The sequence below is a fragment of the Leptosomus discolor genome, chromosome 1 (assembly GCF_034619465.1).
Source record: "Leptosomus discolor isolate bLepDis1 chromosome 1, bLepDis1.hap2, whole genome shotgun sequence".
Lineage (NCBI taxonomy): Eukaryota > Metazoa > Chordata > Aves > Leptosomiformes > Leptosomidae > Leptosomus > Leptosomus discolor.
Window position 1 is genome coordinate 191,561,664 of NC_141391.1, and position 13,903 is coordinate 191,575,566.

General features: G+C 40.9%; 1 protein-coding gene across 1 annotated transcript in view; it reads left to right on the forward strand.

Moving 5' to 3' along the window:
* The first annotated feature begins 429 nt into the window (after positions 1 to 429).
* CFTR (CF transmembrane conductance regulator) overlaps positions 430 to 13,903 on the forward strand; it is a 91,359-nt gene continuing 77,885 nt past the window's right edge. Inside the window, exons 1-2 of the mRNA XM_086473119.1 lie at positions 430 to 482; positions 13,471 to 13,581. Coding sequence (XP_086329245.1) covers positions 430 to 482; positions 13,471 to 13,581 — 164 coding nt within the window. The remainder of the gene's footprint in view (positions 483 to 13,470; positions 13,582 to 13,903) is intronic.

Genomic DNA, 13,903 nt, shown 5'->3' on the forward strand with positions numbered 1-13,903 from the left:
TCCCCCGCGGCCGCGGTCGGGCGAGGGGATAGTGCTGGGGGGGCCAGGCTGGGGGCCCGGCGTGGGGCGAGTGGCGAAGCAGAGTCGGCAGGTGGAGGTAACGGGCTGGCTGAAAGCCGGCGGGGAGCCGGGGAGGAGAGGGCGGCCGCGGGGGGAGCCGCGGGGCGCGGTGCCGGGGCGCGGCAGGGGAGGCGCGGGCAAGGCGGGGGCCGGGGCCCCGGCCCTCCCGCTTTTGAACCTGGGCAAAGCAGAGGCGGGGAGAGGGGCCGGGGCAGGAGCTGCAGGCGGTGACATCAGCGCCGGCCGAGCGGATAAGGTGGGAGAGCGGCGGGAGTGAGCGGAGCGGGCGAGCGAGGTGTCGGCGATTAGCGGCTGCCGCCAGTCCCGTCCCCCCCCCTGTTCCGCACCGACACCGCAGCCCCGGGCACCATGCAGAGGTCCCCCCTAGAGAAGGCGAACATCTTCTCCAAACTTTTCTTCAGGTGGGAGCCCCGGGGCAGCGGGCAGGGGCGGTGCGCGGGGCTCGGCGGGGGCCGCTCCGTCCCCCTGCACGGCGGGCGGAAGGTCCGCGGGGAGGGCGGTGGGAGCCTCCCTGGTCGCCAAACGAGATCTGGCTTTTTTGTTGTTGTTGTTGCTGGGGTTTTAGCGCCAGGAATGGGCTCTGTCTGTCAGGTGTCATAAAGCCTCGCTGGACCTGCGGAGATGAATTTATGGCATAATTTGAGCAACCTTTGGTAAATTGCTCAACTAGTTAATCTGTTATTTCACTGTAAACTGTGAGAACTCGGCGGGGTGGGGGGTGGGGGGAGCAGAGGGGAAATGCTCTCAGGGCAGGATTCCTTCTGTCTGGCTTTTGGGGTGTTTATCATTTGCTCAGCATGAGAGTGCAGTGTAAGGTCTTACTGGAAACAGTTCCTGGTGAGCCTTGAAAGTGTCTTTTACAAGCAAAGTCCCTGACACCTTTTCTTTCTCCCAACTTCAAATAAAAAGAGAAGGAGCCAATACCAACGCCTGGGCACAACATACTTCATAAGGCAATATAGAAGCCTGAACATGTTTTACGTGACATTGCTAGAAATGACACTGCCAACTGGAAAGAGCAAATAATCTTTCTGGCTTTGGCCCACACGCCACTGGTTTTGCCAGGGTGCTGGTTCCCCCTTTTGTTATGTGAGGGTCTTTCGCACGGCAGGGAGGGAAGGGAGGAAATCTTGTGTAAGACACGAACATGGTGACTGAAATGGGAGCCTCTGATGCGAAACCCTAACACTAGCACGAGGGCTCTGTCTGAGCAACTGAGGGCTTTTAGCTCACTTTTTAATCCTTTTGGGGTAGTTTGCCTTTTCAGCAGGTTGTCCTGGACCTTTTTCAGTTTTCTTAAGGGAAGTGGGTCTGTATGAATCACTCTGCCTGCCTCCTCCACTTTGGCTCATTTTAGCCAGATGTGATAGTGGGGAAAGATCCCAAATATAACCTCTTCCTAGAGTTTTATAAACAGCCAGGCAAAGGTGAGGATCCCAGAGGTGTCCTCCAGTGGTGCTGCAGCTGTACCTGCTCTCAAGTGCTCTTAGAGCCAGGGAGTGTGGATGATGTGACTGTAAGCCTTTACAAATTCTCCATAGAAGAAGCTTCACTCAGTGCTCTTGTCAAGTGTATATACAAATCTGTAGGAAATAAAGCTGATATTAACTTCGTTGCTCAAGGAGCCCCTTGTTCTACTTAATATTATTCATTTGTAAAGCTTCTATCGGAGTAGTGCTCTCTTAGCTCCTGTGATGCTGCAGGCATCAAGAAAAAATGCCAATCAAGTAAAGCAGGTATGCTTCTGATCAGTTAAAGGTCTCGTGGCTGCAAGTGGCTGCAGTTCATGCTCATTAAGGGCATGATTAACTATCCTTGGGCCTGACCTGGTCTTTTAAAATCATAGTCTTTAAGTCAATTAAATGACGTTTGAATCATGCTTATCATGCATGATACATTATATTGTAGAAGCTATCTGACTGTAACTGGAGGGATAATTGTTAAGTATGTAAAGTTAAAGAGATATTTATAATGAATATTGACTAGAGCAGAGAAATTTATTTACAAAACTTTGTAATAACGTTGTTTCATAGAAAAATCAGGCTACTAAAGTAAACATTCAGTTCACTGGGTAAAGGCTACTAAAGTAAACATTCAGTTCACTGGGTAAGAACAGCCAAAATTGTTTGTGTACATCTATAAAGTATCTAGTATATTTCTAATACCTTCAGAATGATGTCTCTACTTCCTTGTGGTTTAGCACATACACTGTGAATATCTTTGTTTCTTCACAAATATTACATGAAGTAATTGAAAAGGTCAGAAAAGCCACAAGATAAGAAAATGCGTTACGTCCAAATCTGCAGCAAGGATGTCTTTCTCTTAAAAATAAACAAACTGATAAGCATTTTCAAAACAGACATTATTTATAGTGTTGAAACATGTTAGCGTGTTTTAAAATGTATCCCTTCGGTCTTTGAGGACTCCGTCAGTTTCTGTCTCATCGAAAGTAGATCAGGGTCAATACTAAAGATTATTAAAAGGTGAGTTATCACAGAGCAAAGATTCCTCAAGGTGTAAGAATTTCACAGCACTTTGAAGTATGTTATTTGTGATGAGCTTTACAAAGTCAGAAGCACTTGCTGCATGTCAGTGACAAGAGACCTGTCCACACAACTGGTAACATCCACAAAATAGTGAATAATAAGTGAGATTGGAAAAAGGTTTTCTAAAATGTGAGAATATTCTGTTAGTGTTTTAACTGAGTCTACACACATCATTGTTTTCTAATACTGACTGTATTTAGTAAAACACTCCAGGACGTGCCTACATCTTAGTACATGCTTTACTTCCATGAAAACATGTGAGACAGAACTCAAGGGCATTAATCTGAAATAAGTAGTCAATTCTTTCTTTTATTTTTTTATAAAAAAATACAAACCAAAAAGGTGTGTATGGAAAAAGATTGCTTGTCCAATGATGATGAAATAGTTGCTTTCAAGTACAACATTGCAGAATGCTTCAGTGAAGTAACTTTTACAGGACACTCCTATGCAATTATGTGTGAAGTACCAATCTGAATATAATGCAGTAAGTTGAAGGTCACGTTACAGAAGTGGTGCTGAAGTATTAGTCGTTATTATTCAGGAAATCTTGCTGATAAGTGTAATATTATTTAATATTGTACTAGATGTTATCAGCGTCTTGATACCAATGTCTATAAACCTATTGGCAAGGTTTTATTTCTTCATAATGTGTCACGTTTGGGCTGGAGGGATAGGTTGAAATGTGTTAAAGGCAGAATGGTGCTCCTTGCTCCTAAGTGAATAATTTAGACATGTGTCAGGATTGTTTGTACATTTTTTCTTAATTCTTTATGCCAAAAAGTGAGAAACTAAATGTGTATACAAGGAGTAGTATCTTAAGGAAAATGTTACCTTTTTGATGGATTTCCAAGATTAGTGACGCTGGTGGGGCAAAAAAAAGGAGAATTGCTTGGGGTGGTCATGATAGAAAGTATGTAGACGTTAGAAATCAACTTTCATCCTGAAATTTGTATAATTTTTGTTTAGAAACTGATTTTTGGTGTTTAAGAAATGAGGTGTGAAGACAAGTGGTTTGAGATCTTCTATTGGGATGACACTCATAAACCACTAGATACTGAGGTTTTGAGGTTTCAGGGTTTCTTTTGTGGTTTGTTTTATTTTCCATATTACATTTTCATAGTTGATCCCTTTTGTTCCCAACCACATGCAAGACATTTATCTGTGCACTGACAACTTTCTATTTTAAAGAAAATTTTAAATTTAATTTTAAATTTTAAAAAAAACACTTTTATGCAAAACTGGCCAGATGGTCCTGTGTTTAACTTCATACTCATTGTGAAGCTTCACTTTTGTCTTTATAACAGTCACTTATGTTCTTGAAGTTTTGCAGGGTCAAGGCTATACCTTTTGTAGCAAACAACATCAGAGTACTTTGCAACTACCTAGTTTTTATTGCAGGTTAACTGAGGTCAGGAAGTATTGTTATGGTTTTATTAAGGCAAGTTAATAAACTAATTAATTTTTACCTGGGTACTGGAACACAGGGTTATTGCTGGAGTTTTGGAAACGGCTGCAACTTTGGGACAATTCTGATTATTTATTTTTTTTACATGCAAATTTAGATATTTAAATACAAGTTCACAAAAATGCAATCCTTGTGCTCCTGTCCAACTCTCTAAGCATATACTTTTGCTTTCATACATTCCAAGTGTGACAACTGTCTTGGCAGGACCAAGTAGTTCAATGCCTGATTCATTATTAAATCCAAACAAGAAACACAAATTAAGTCAGTTTTTGTGCTGTGGCTTCTTGTGGTCTTAGTCCATCAGACCTGCTCTAGTTGCTTCTTTCTTTCCAAACCAGAGAAAAAGGAACGTGCCGCCTTTTTATATGGCTGTCTGGTGGTTCCAAGAACAATTTAGCATGTAGGGGATAAACGTTGGATGCCTTCTACCATCTGTGTGCTGGGAGGAAAAGGAATTTGATTCTACACCTCGCCTCTTCTAGTAAGTAGGACCAGTGTATGGTAGTGAAGGTGTTTTAGTTCTCTGTCTCTGGCTCAGCTACTCTTTTTAAAGCATAAAAGCAAGAGTGACTCTGTAGTCTACCAGGTAAGAAACTTGTTTGCAAGTCTTGATTTCTGTTTTGAGGGTGCTTTTAATGAAGTCTGTTAATAGCCTTTAGGGTGACTAACAGAATCCAGGACTTAAGTTCTGAAAGTACCTAGCCCATAAGCTCTTTCTAGCTTAGTTCAGTTGTAATTTCAAGTTTGAGAGTGCCTTGACCAATATAGTTTCTGGTTTGAAAAGGTATTCTCATGAGAAGTACTTTGAATCCCTTCAGAGAGAGGAACTAAAGCCAGATCTGCTCTAGGCAGTCCCTGCTCTATCCTTGAACTGTGTAAGTTAGGATTTAATACCAAGAGGGTGCTTAGGATTTTGATTCCTGAATAGAGAACATTTTATGTGCCTATTTTGTGGGAGAAGTTTGGGATTTAATGTGTACATTTGTACTCAAAACTTCCCCTGAAAATATCTTGAGTTATTAAAAATCCCAGGTATTTGTATAGGAAGCTTAAAGACCTAATTCACATCTATTAAGTTTGACTCTGGAGGGCAGGTGTCTGGAAATTGTCATGTCCAACATGTATTTGGGGCGTCCCCTGTCAATACCTAGCTGCAGCATCTTGCTCGTATTTCCTCTCTGAGTGGGGAGCCTCTGTGTACATTGATGGCTATGAGCAGGTGGACTGAATTGCACAGTGTGATGGCTCAGTTGCTGGGACAACTATACAAGCCAAATTTCATATAGTACGTTCTTGAGACCCTTCATGGGTCTAGTCCTGAGGTCCTGCCTTTCACTGATCCCAGGTAATCATAAATCCTGGCTGTTGGTGATAACCGAGCACAGATGCAGCTGCAGCACAGATTATGGCCCCGGGAGGCTGCCTGATCATTTGTCTGTTGCCTCAAGTGGTCCTTGGAGACCCCGCTGGTCTGCCAGCCCTTCAGACCTGTTTGAAACTGCAAGCTCTCAGTACTTCTGACAGTCAGCCCCTAGATGGTTCAAAGATGTGTGTGCAAGTTTTGGACTCCTTTTGAAAATTTGACTTCTAATAATATTTCCATATATTAGGAAACTTGAAGTGAACTGGAGAAAGGATGCCGAGTCTCCTACTCTGAAATAATTTCAGCCACAGGAATACCTTATTTAAATTGTGTCCTTGGCTCAGCCTGATACTGCATCTGTGGTTTAATGAGCAGAAGTGCAAACCCCATGTCCGTAGCACAGTGACCTTCTCTGGCTGCTTTATACCTTTGAAGCACAGTTACCTGTGTTAAGTTGCACCTGAGTTTCTGAAATATATGTAAAGCTTCTTTTCCTCCTGCAGGAGGAAGACTTACCATCTTGATATTCAAAATGAAATGATCAAGCATTTGAAAGGTTTGCAGACCTGTCTGTACCTTTTTATTCTCTTCCATGCTTATTTGATTTTGCTGGGATAGAAAATAATCCATCCAAATCCTTGAATTCTTTTTTAATACTGTAGGCTATGACATGGAAAGTTATTTTATTATCTGCATTATAGAGACTTCTAAATGCTCTAACAGAAATTGGAAGTCTGCTCTACTCAGCACTGGAAAGTATTTGATAAGGAAGTCTGTTTTTAAGATCTTAAAGTCTAAGTAGATAGCACAAAGGATGGGATAAAAAAGAATATTCCTTATTAGTTCTGTCAAGAAGAAAGTGGGGTGTACAAGGACTGTGATTTGCTCTGGGAGCATGTGGTGGAGTCAGTGCAGACTGCCTGAGATCTCCTGTCCAGGACTTTAATTGCACACGGGTATTTCTGGTGTGTAAACCAGAAAAGTTCTTTCAGAATATTTCTACAGTGAACAGTTATCACCTTTTTCATACAAAAGAGTCTCAGTCTCTGAATATCTATGTTTTTTGAATATGCTAATTTTCAAACTGGTAAGAATATTGTGACTTACTGCAGCAGAGTTCTACAGGCTGCCGTTACCTTGGTGTTTTGCTGTTTTGTTTTTTTTTTTTTCTTCACCCTCCCTGCTTTGCAGCGTATGTACATAGGTATAACGGTTGTGAGGGCACTATGGTGCCAACCTGACATCTGGGCAATAGCGTGTCACATTATGTCCTCTAAAATAAGTCAATCAAAGGTCAAATTAAACTGTAGCATATAAGAAGACTTCACTGATATACTTTGCAAAATTTTGCAATGTAAACTTGTGGATGCAATTCAACTGCCTTCCATGAGAGAGGGGGTATGCCTGAGTAACATCAGCAAGAACTCACAGGCTGTGTTTACATGTCACTCCCTCATATAAGCAAAAGGATCTGCATGAGAATTTTCACAACCTGAAAGTAGCTAAACCAAGGCTGCATTGTCATGAAGTTCCCAAAATTTGGAGAGAGTAAGTAGGCTTTTAAGACGTGTTTTGAAACAGCATTGTTTTTCCCTTGAAACCAGAATCCTCCTGTCTGTCAAATATGGATTAAGCATCCTTCCTTCAGGAGAGGGCAGGCGAGAGAGGTGATCGATCGTGAAAGGCAGGGCTTGGGGTGGCCTGCTGCAATACTAGTGCCTTGAGTCCATAGGCAAGGTTTCTTCTAAAGAAAATCCTAAGTGACAGCTGGGAAAGGTAGTTGGTTTCAGGCATATTCCCATGTTTTAATGTTGGTATTTATCTTTAAATAAAATAATTTTTCAACTTTTAAAATAAAGGATGTGAACCTTTGTTGTATTGGAGTCAATCTGATATTTCACTTTAATATGTAAGGTTAATCTATAAAATCTGGAATGCTTTTATTTCTCTGGAGGTAACAAGTACAAAGAAAACAAACCCAAAAACCCCCACAATGTTGCTTTGCTTGAAGCCCAAGATAGTTTTGGAAATCAAAATATATGAGACATTTTCTCATTAATTTGCAAGGGTTAGGCTGAGGAGTAGTAGTAATAAATATGAGGATACAAGGATGGCAAAGAGCAAGTAGTAAGAGAAGCAGACCCTAATTCAGGATTAATTCCATATTACTGTAGTGGTGATTTACATTTTGATAATTGGTTTAAAAAAATTAATAAGTTCTTCCTACCTTCCACTTCCTCTGTTTGAACTGCTACAGATGTGTTCACCAGTTTGTGAAGGTGTTTATACCTGATCACATATCGGTCACTGGTTGGAACAAATTACAGATTTGGAAAGGGCCATTGCACCTGATGTGCAATGCTAATTTGTTATGAAATGTATCTATAAATGCATGGCTAAGGCAGTGGAGTGCTAAATTGGGTGAAATTTTTTGCTGTCACATTAGTGACACGTTTGGGAGATTTTAAAATTCAGTTCGATCATGAATAGCACAGCTCTGCAGTAGTTTTGCTGATGCAAACTTTCTGCAATGTTCCTTGGTCTTTCAAAGGACTAGGAGAAAGAAATCTTTCTCATATATAACTGAGGAAAAGAATGAAGATGAAGAAACATCCTCTCCTAGCCAGTCTCATTGTAGATATATCCTGAAACAGCCTTGCAAACCCTGTTCGCAGCACATCACCACCACTATTTTAATAGCTTTGTTAAAGAAATAGTTGAGGTATATATTACACTTGACTTTGCTATCGAAACAATTGACATATTGTAGTACATTGAATGTATTCTGATTCCTTGAATCTTACACAACTAAAATATCTTTGTACCCCTAATGTGCTTTGTTTTCTTTCAGACAGCTCTTGGTAGCTATGTGAACTGAAATATTTTGTTATGATATAACTGTAAGGAAAAAAGTACTGAATTTCTGCTAAAAATCTAAATCTCAAAAAGCATTTAGAGATTAGATAATAATCCGAATAAGTGTCACTTTGCAAAAACTGGCATAAAAAGGCAAGCCTTCCTCAAGAATTGCTGTGGAGTAATCCTAATTAAGATTCCCATTTGAAATCCTGGGGTTTCAGCAGAACATTGATTATTCTTAAAATGGTGCTGCTCACAGCTGGTGGCAGAGTCAATGATATTGCAGCTAAATATCTTCCATGTCAAATAACATCTCATGAGGAAGAATTGTTTATTAGTGAAGAAATTTAAATCTTATTTTTTGTGATCCAGGGGAAATCAAAAAAGCGGAAATTAGCATTTACCTTTCATTGTCGAAGCCCTGCAATAATTATGTGTAAATATTAAGCTCAGTATTGCATTTATTTGTTTTTAAAGCGGGAAATGCTAAAGGTTTAGTATAGTTTTCGGAATATATAACATGCTATTCCAGCAGATTACTGTTTGAAACAAAATAACCCCAACACTACTCTGTTGAGGGTAAACAGGGCTCAGGAATTAGGCTGTGGTGCCTGGCAGTTGTGCTCCGTGGGTGCACTGCCTTGTCCCATCTGTTAGCAAGGATCGTGCAGAGCTAGGGTCACCCTTTACGGCTGCGTTGCGGGATGCTCAGAGAAGAGGGCTGGTGGTGCAGATGCTCTTCTGGAGAAACAGTTTCAAGTGTAGTAGAGCTGCCACCTCCAGTACAAAACAAGCAACAATTTACAATTTGTTCTGCTGCTGGAGTGATGGATATCTTTTGGGAGAGGATGGGAGTGCAGAGCTTCTGGCAGAGTCCAGTCTGGTTTGACCCTTCAGGAATGCCTGAGATCTATGTGGCACCTCAGTCCTTTCCTGCAGTCAGTAGGAATTTGTGGCTCTACAAACACTTTGTAAAACTTGTGCTCCAAAGCATCATAATCATGGCTTGATCATCTTCCCCGCCCCCTCCCCTTAACTGTGAAAAGAAGGGGTAAGATAAAGCCGGAGGCACTTTTCTTGTTCCCCCTTCCCTTAACTGTTAAAAGAAGGGATAAGATAATGCCAGAGATGCTTTTCTTACTCTTCTCTGTCAGGGTGTAGGTCCAGGTCCTTAGGAGCTACAGGCACTATGCCTAACTATATTGCGCACACGTACCAGTGCTTTGTAAGAGAAAGAAGTGAAGCCTTTGAGCTGCTCAGCAGATGTTGCTGTGTTGTGCCCAGGACACTTGTTGAAATGGTACCACCTTGATCAGGTACCCTTGCAAGAAAGCTGCTGTGCTTTGCAGGTCTTGGACAGCCCAGCCGTGCTGCTCTGTTGCTGTCCCGATGCCCTGTGCTTCTTGGCCTGAAGGGCCTGATGGAGCCAGGGAATCCCTGCACCCGGGAGGGAGACCTGGGCAGTTGGCTTAGCAACACGGAGGCTCCTTCTGTCTACAGTGACATGCAAAGCAGCCTTAAGGGGGAGAGTCAAATCCTATTGACAAGTTAACAGTCTGTGTTAATACTCTCTGGAAAGCCAAAGACATCTGTCCTATCAGTACAATTTGCTTGAGTGGGATGAGAATGAACATGCTGGAGAAAGAAGTAGCTGTAGTAGGAAATCTATTAAATGTTGCTAAAGTGATTGGCGAAGGAATGATCATTAGAAATCTACCAAAAGAGAAGTTAAAACAGTATGTTATGTATATTATATTTACATATCAAGCTCATAAGGTATTTTTTGCTACAGGCAATCAATAATAGAGGTGGAACTTGTTTTCCTGCTTTTCTTCTTTCCTACTGTACACCCTTGAAACTTGTCCCCTGCTGGGTTTCATGTGTGTGTACCCATAATAACATTCCTAGTTAGTGGCAAAAATCTGACAGCACTACAGGTTTCTCTGTGAAAGAGTTCATTAAATGCCTGCCACTAATCCGGTGGCATTTGCTAACGTAATGCTGTAAAGCCAATCTGTTTCCCTTCCTTCTTGCTCTCTTCCTTTCAAAAGAAATTTCTCGTCCTCAGCAACCACAAGAAGAAAAAATTCAGAATTAATGCTGGCAAATAATTTCTATTAAAACAAAAAATGGAAGAGCCATATTTGTTGACAGACTCTGATTGAGCTGTGTTACCTGGTGATAAAGAAACATTGGTAACTACAGATTATATTGCCAGTTAAAAGAATCCAGAGCTGGATGCTATTGGAATCTGGCAAAGGTTGGTTTTAGGAGATATTTATGTACTCTAGGTATAATATATTCCTTTTACTAAAATATATACTGTCTCCCACAGTTTTTGACAGCACAACCCAAGCAGCTGATGAAAATCTACCTTGAGACAAATAGCACGTGACAGGCCAGCTCCTCCCACGATTACCACTCTAACCCGAAGCCACTTGGCACAGCTTGCAAATTGGCCAGAGCTAGTTAGGGTGGGACTTCCGAGCAAGGCCAGGGCAGCTGGGAGATGAACGTCTCTGCGCAAGCCCTGCCAGCAGCCTGCAGTAGGAACCTGGCTGTGGACTAGGTGGTCCCCAGGGGAAGGTGGCAGCACCACTCCTTTAGCTGGCTGGAGGAATTAATTTAGCATAGTTGCAGCTACCCTGACGAGCAGAGAGATGAGGACAAGGGCTGCGCTAAGTCTATATCAAACTTGTTGACTTGGGAGAGGAGGATGGTTTAGGAACCACATAATTTAGGTGGCACTGGTAAGTGCACCGGGTTAAGCATCAAGTAGAACAAAGAGGCATTTCTGGGAGTACAATAGATCTGCTAAGCATATTGCCTTCCCCAAGTGATAAAACAACCACTCTGCTCACTTTCTAAATGCAGTCATGTTTTGTTACTTCAGGCGCTGGCAAAATGCCAGGGTAGGTGCTAATCAAAAGTATAAATAAAATCAAATGTGTGAAAGGAAACAGTGCAATGAAAAATGTTTTCCCAAAACATAGGAACTCTGAAACCGTCAAGCATTTCTCTTTTGTCAAGACAGGTTGGGAATTGCTTATTGCAGTCTCAAAGCATTATTAAGGGGCTGAGCAACGTTATTACTTAGCTACGGTATTGGGAATTAAAGAGGTTGCTTAGGAAGCAGTTACTTGCATTAGCTGCAGTAATGGTTTAGCATCCCATAACTTGTATTCATTTTATCATTGCCAAAATATCTGTGTATTTTATCATTGCCAAAATATCTGTGTATTTTATCATTGCCAAAATATCTGTGTATACAGAACTTCTGGTGAAGCCAGTCCATGAGAGTTTCTCTCCCTGAAGGACAAGGGTTAGCCATTTCTCCACAAGACATGCACAAAGCCAAAAGCGACTGGTCCTTTCTGCCATCAGGAGCTGGCAAAATACAAATCAATGCCTGATTTATCATCATTTGCAGTGACCACGAAAGACTTACATGTAACAGTATTATTTTAAATTCAGAAGGTTTCTTCTAATCCATCTTATTACATCCCTGAAAACATTGGCTCCTGTTTCCAGTAGTTGTAAAGTTTATGGAAGTTTTACCAATGACTCTCCAAAGTGGACTCTCCCAGCTGCCTTGCTGTAACAGACCACGAATCATGTGTTATTTCCCAGCTACAGTGGTGCACAGACTGACCTAAAGCCCATCTGAAGCCGTAGTATGGTTGTGGAAATGAAGCATAATCTTCTAATTTCTTAGAACACATTCTCTTTGCAGTGGATGCGATATAACTGTTCACTTAGAAAATATCTTTGTTCTTTACTGAGTTATGGGGATTATAGACTGGTACCTCATACGATTCATAACTTCATTAAAGTAAATGTTGGAATGTGCATGTGTGTGCACACAGTTGCACACAAATAGGCTTGGGCTCTTGTGCTAAGGTCTTTCTGCACTCGTGTAGTGTCTAATGATGGACTTTTACCTTTGTATCAACCTCTCTGCACCATCAGAGGCTGCAATTGAGAATGTGGATTACTTTGTGTGTATGATACAGGTTCTGATGGGCATACAGGTAAGCATCTCCAATAAGCTGTTTGTATTTTCTAAGTGACCATGGGAAACACTATTGCATTTCTTTTGCAATTTTGTTAACTGTTGTCTATAAAGACAATTTAAAAGAAAAAACTCTGAAATGATTGAGGTTGTGCAGATCATAACTTTTATCATAATCATAAGTCATGCAGGGTTGTATTTTGTGGGTTTTTTTTTTTGCAAACTGTGTATTCATATGGAAGCATGACAGCAATCAACCACAAGCAACTTCTTTCACAGGCATTTAATGTTCTTAAGGATATATTTTTTTAACAGTAGCAGTAAAGCAGAAACTCATATAGTTTCAAAATACACCATTATTTGTTATGGTTACTTATTCATGTTTTGTTTTAGTCCTGTGCTTTCAAAAAGATTTCTAAGCAGAACTGGCTGTAAAATTTTGTATGAGTTGGCACTCAAGGATCCATAGGCTTTTCAGGAACTGAATTGTTCGATAAAATTAGTAACGGCTTATTAAGATTTTCTCTATAGAGTAGCAATTCTGGAGTTTTTTCCTGCTTTGATTTGATTCAGCATGCTCTTAAATTGGTATTAAATTTTTAAACATGACATATGAAAAAAGAAATGCAAAATGTTTACATATGATGGCCACAATGAAGATCTTACGAGGAGTCCTGTGAACCATCTAGTGTGTTGTTAAGTGCATACTGCAATGTAAACTGTCAAAGGAACACTCAAGCTGTTTTAAGATTTTCTGTCTTACAGAAGTGAAACTTATACATCCCATTTACTGTAGTTCTGATTTATTATTCATTTGTATGGACACAGCACATCTTTGGAAATAGAGTACAAAGGTATCAATCCCCTGTTTTGTCTGCTACTGACTGAATAGGAAGTTTGGGGCATGATCCCACCCCAAAACTGATAAAATGCAACAGTTTTGCAGTTATTCTTTTAATATTATGTATGTCAATATAGTTTTGTATGTATATTGCAGAGCTGCACTATATTATGTCATATTGTGTGTGTGCGTGCACATCGATATACTTGGGTGCCGAGGACGAAATATTCAGCATAAGACAACGCAACTCCAGGATTAACCTCAGAAACTGGTGATTTTTAAATTTTTTTTTTTTCTGCTTAGATGGACAAAACCAATTTTGAAAAAAGGTTACAGACGACGGTTGGAGCTGTCAGATATTTATCAAATCCCTTCTGCGGACTCTGCCGATAATCTTTCTGAAAAACTAGAAAGGTATGAAGGATTAATGAAATAGCATTGTTTCAGGAATCACACTACAATTTTCGTTAAAAAGCTGTTGGATAAAATGTTTAAATAGCATTGGGTACCAGCTGGCTGCACCCATTGACTGGCTCAAGTGTGTCCTCGTTCATCACACAGTTGTCCTTTGGAGCTGACTGGGATCGCTGGTGCAGGTATATCACCTAGATGCTCTATATTGCTGTATACAGGTACCTGTGACATCTGTCCATTGACTAGTGAGGCTTGACTCACAGTTTCAACGTTAGTTCCCTATTCTGCTGTTCTCTCTCCCCAAAATATCCTTGTAAAACCT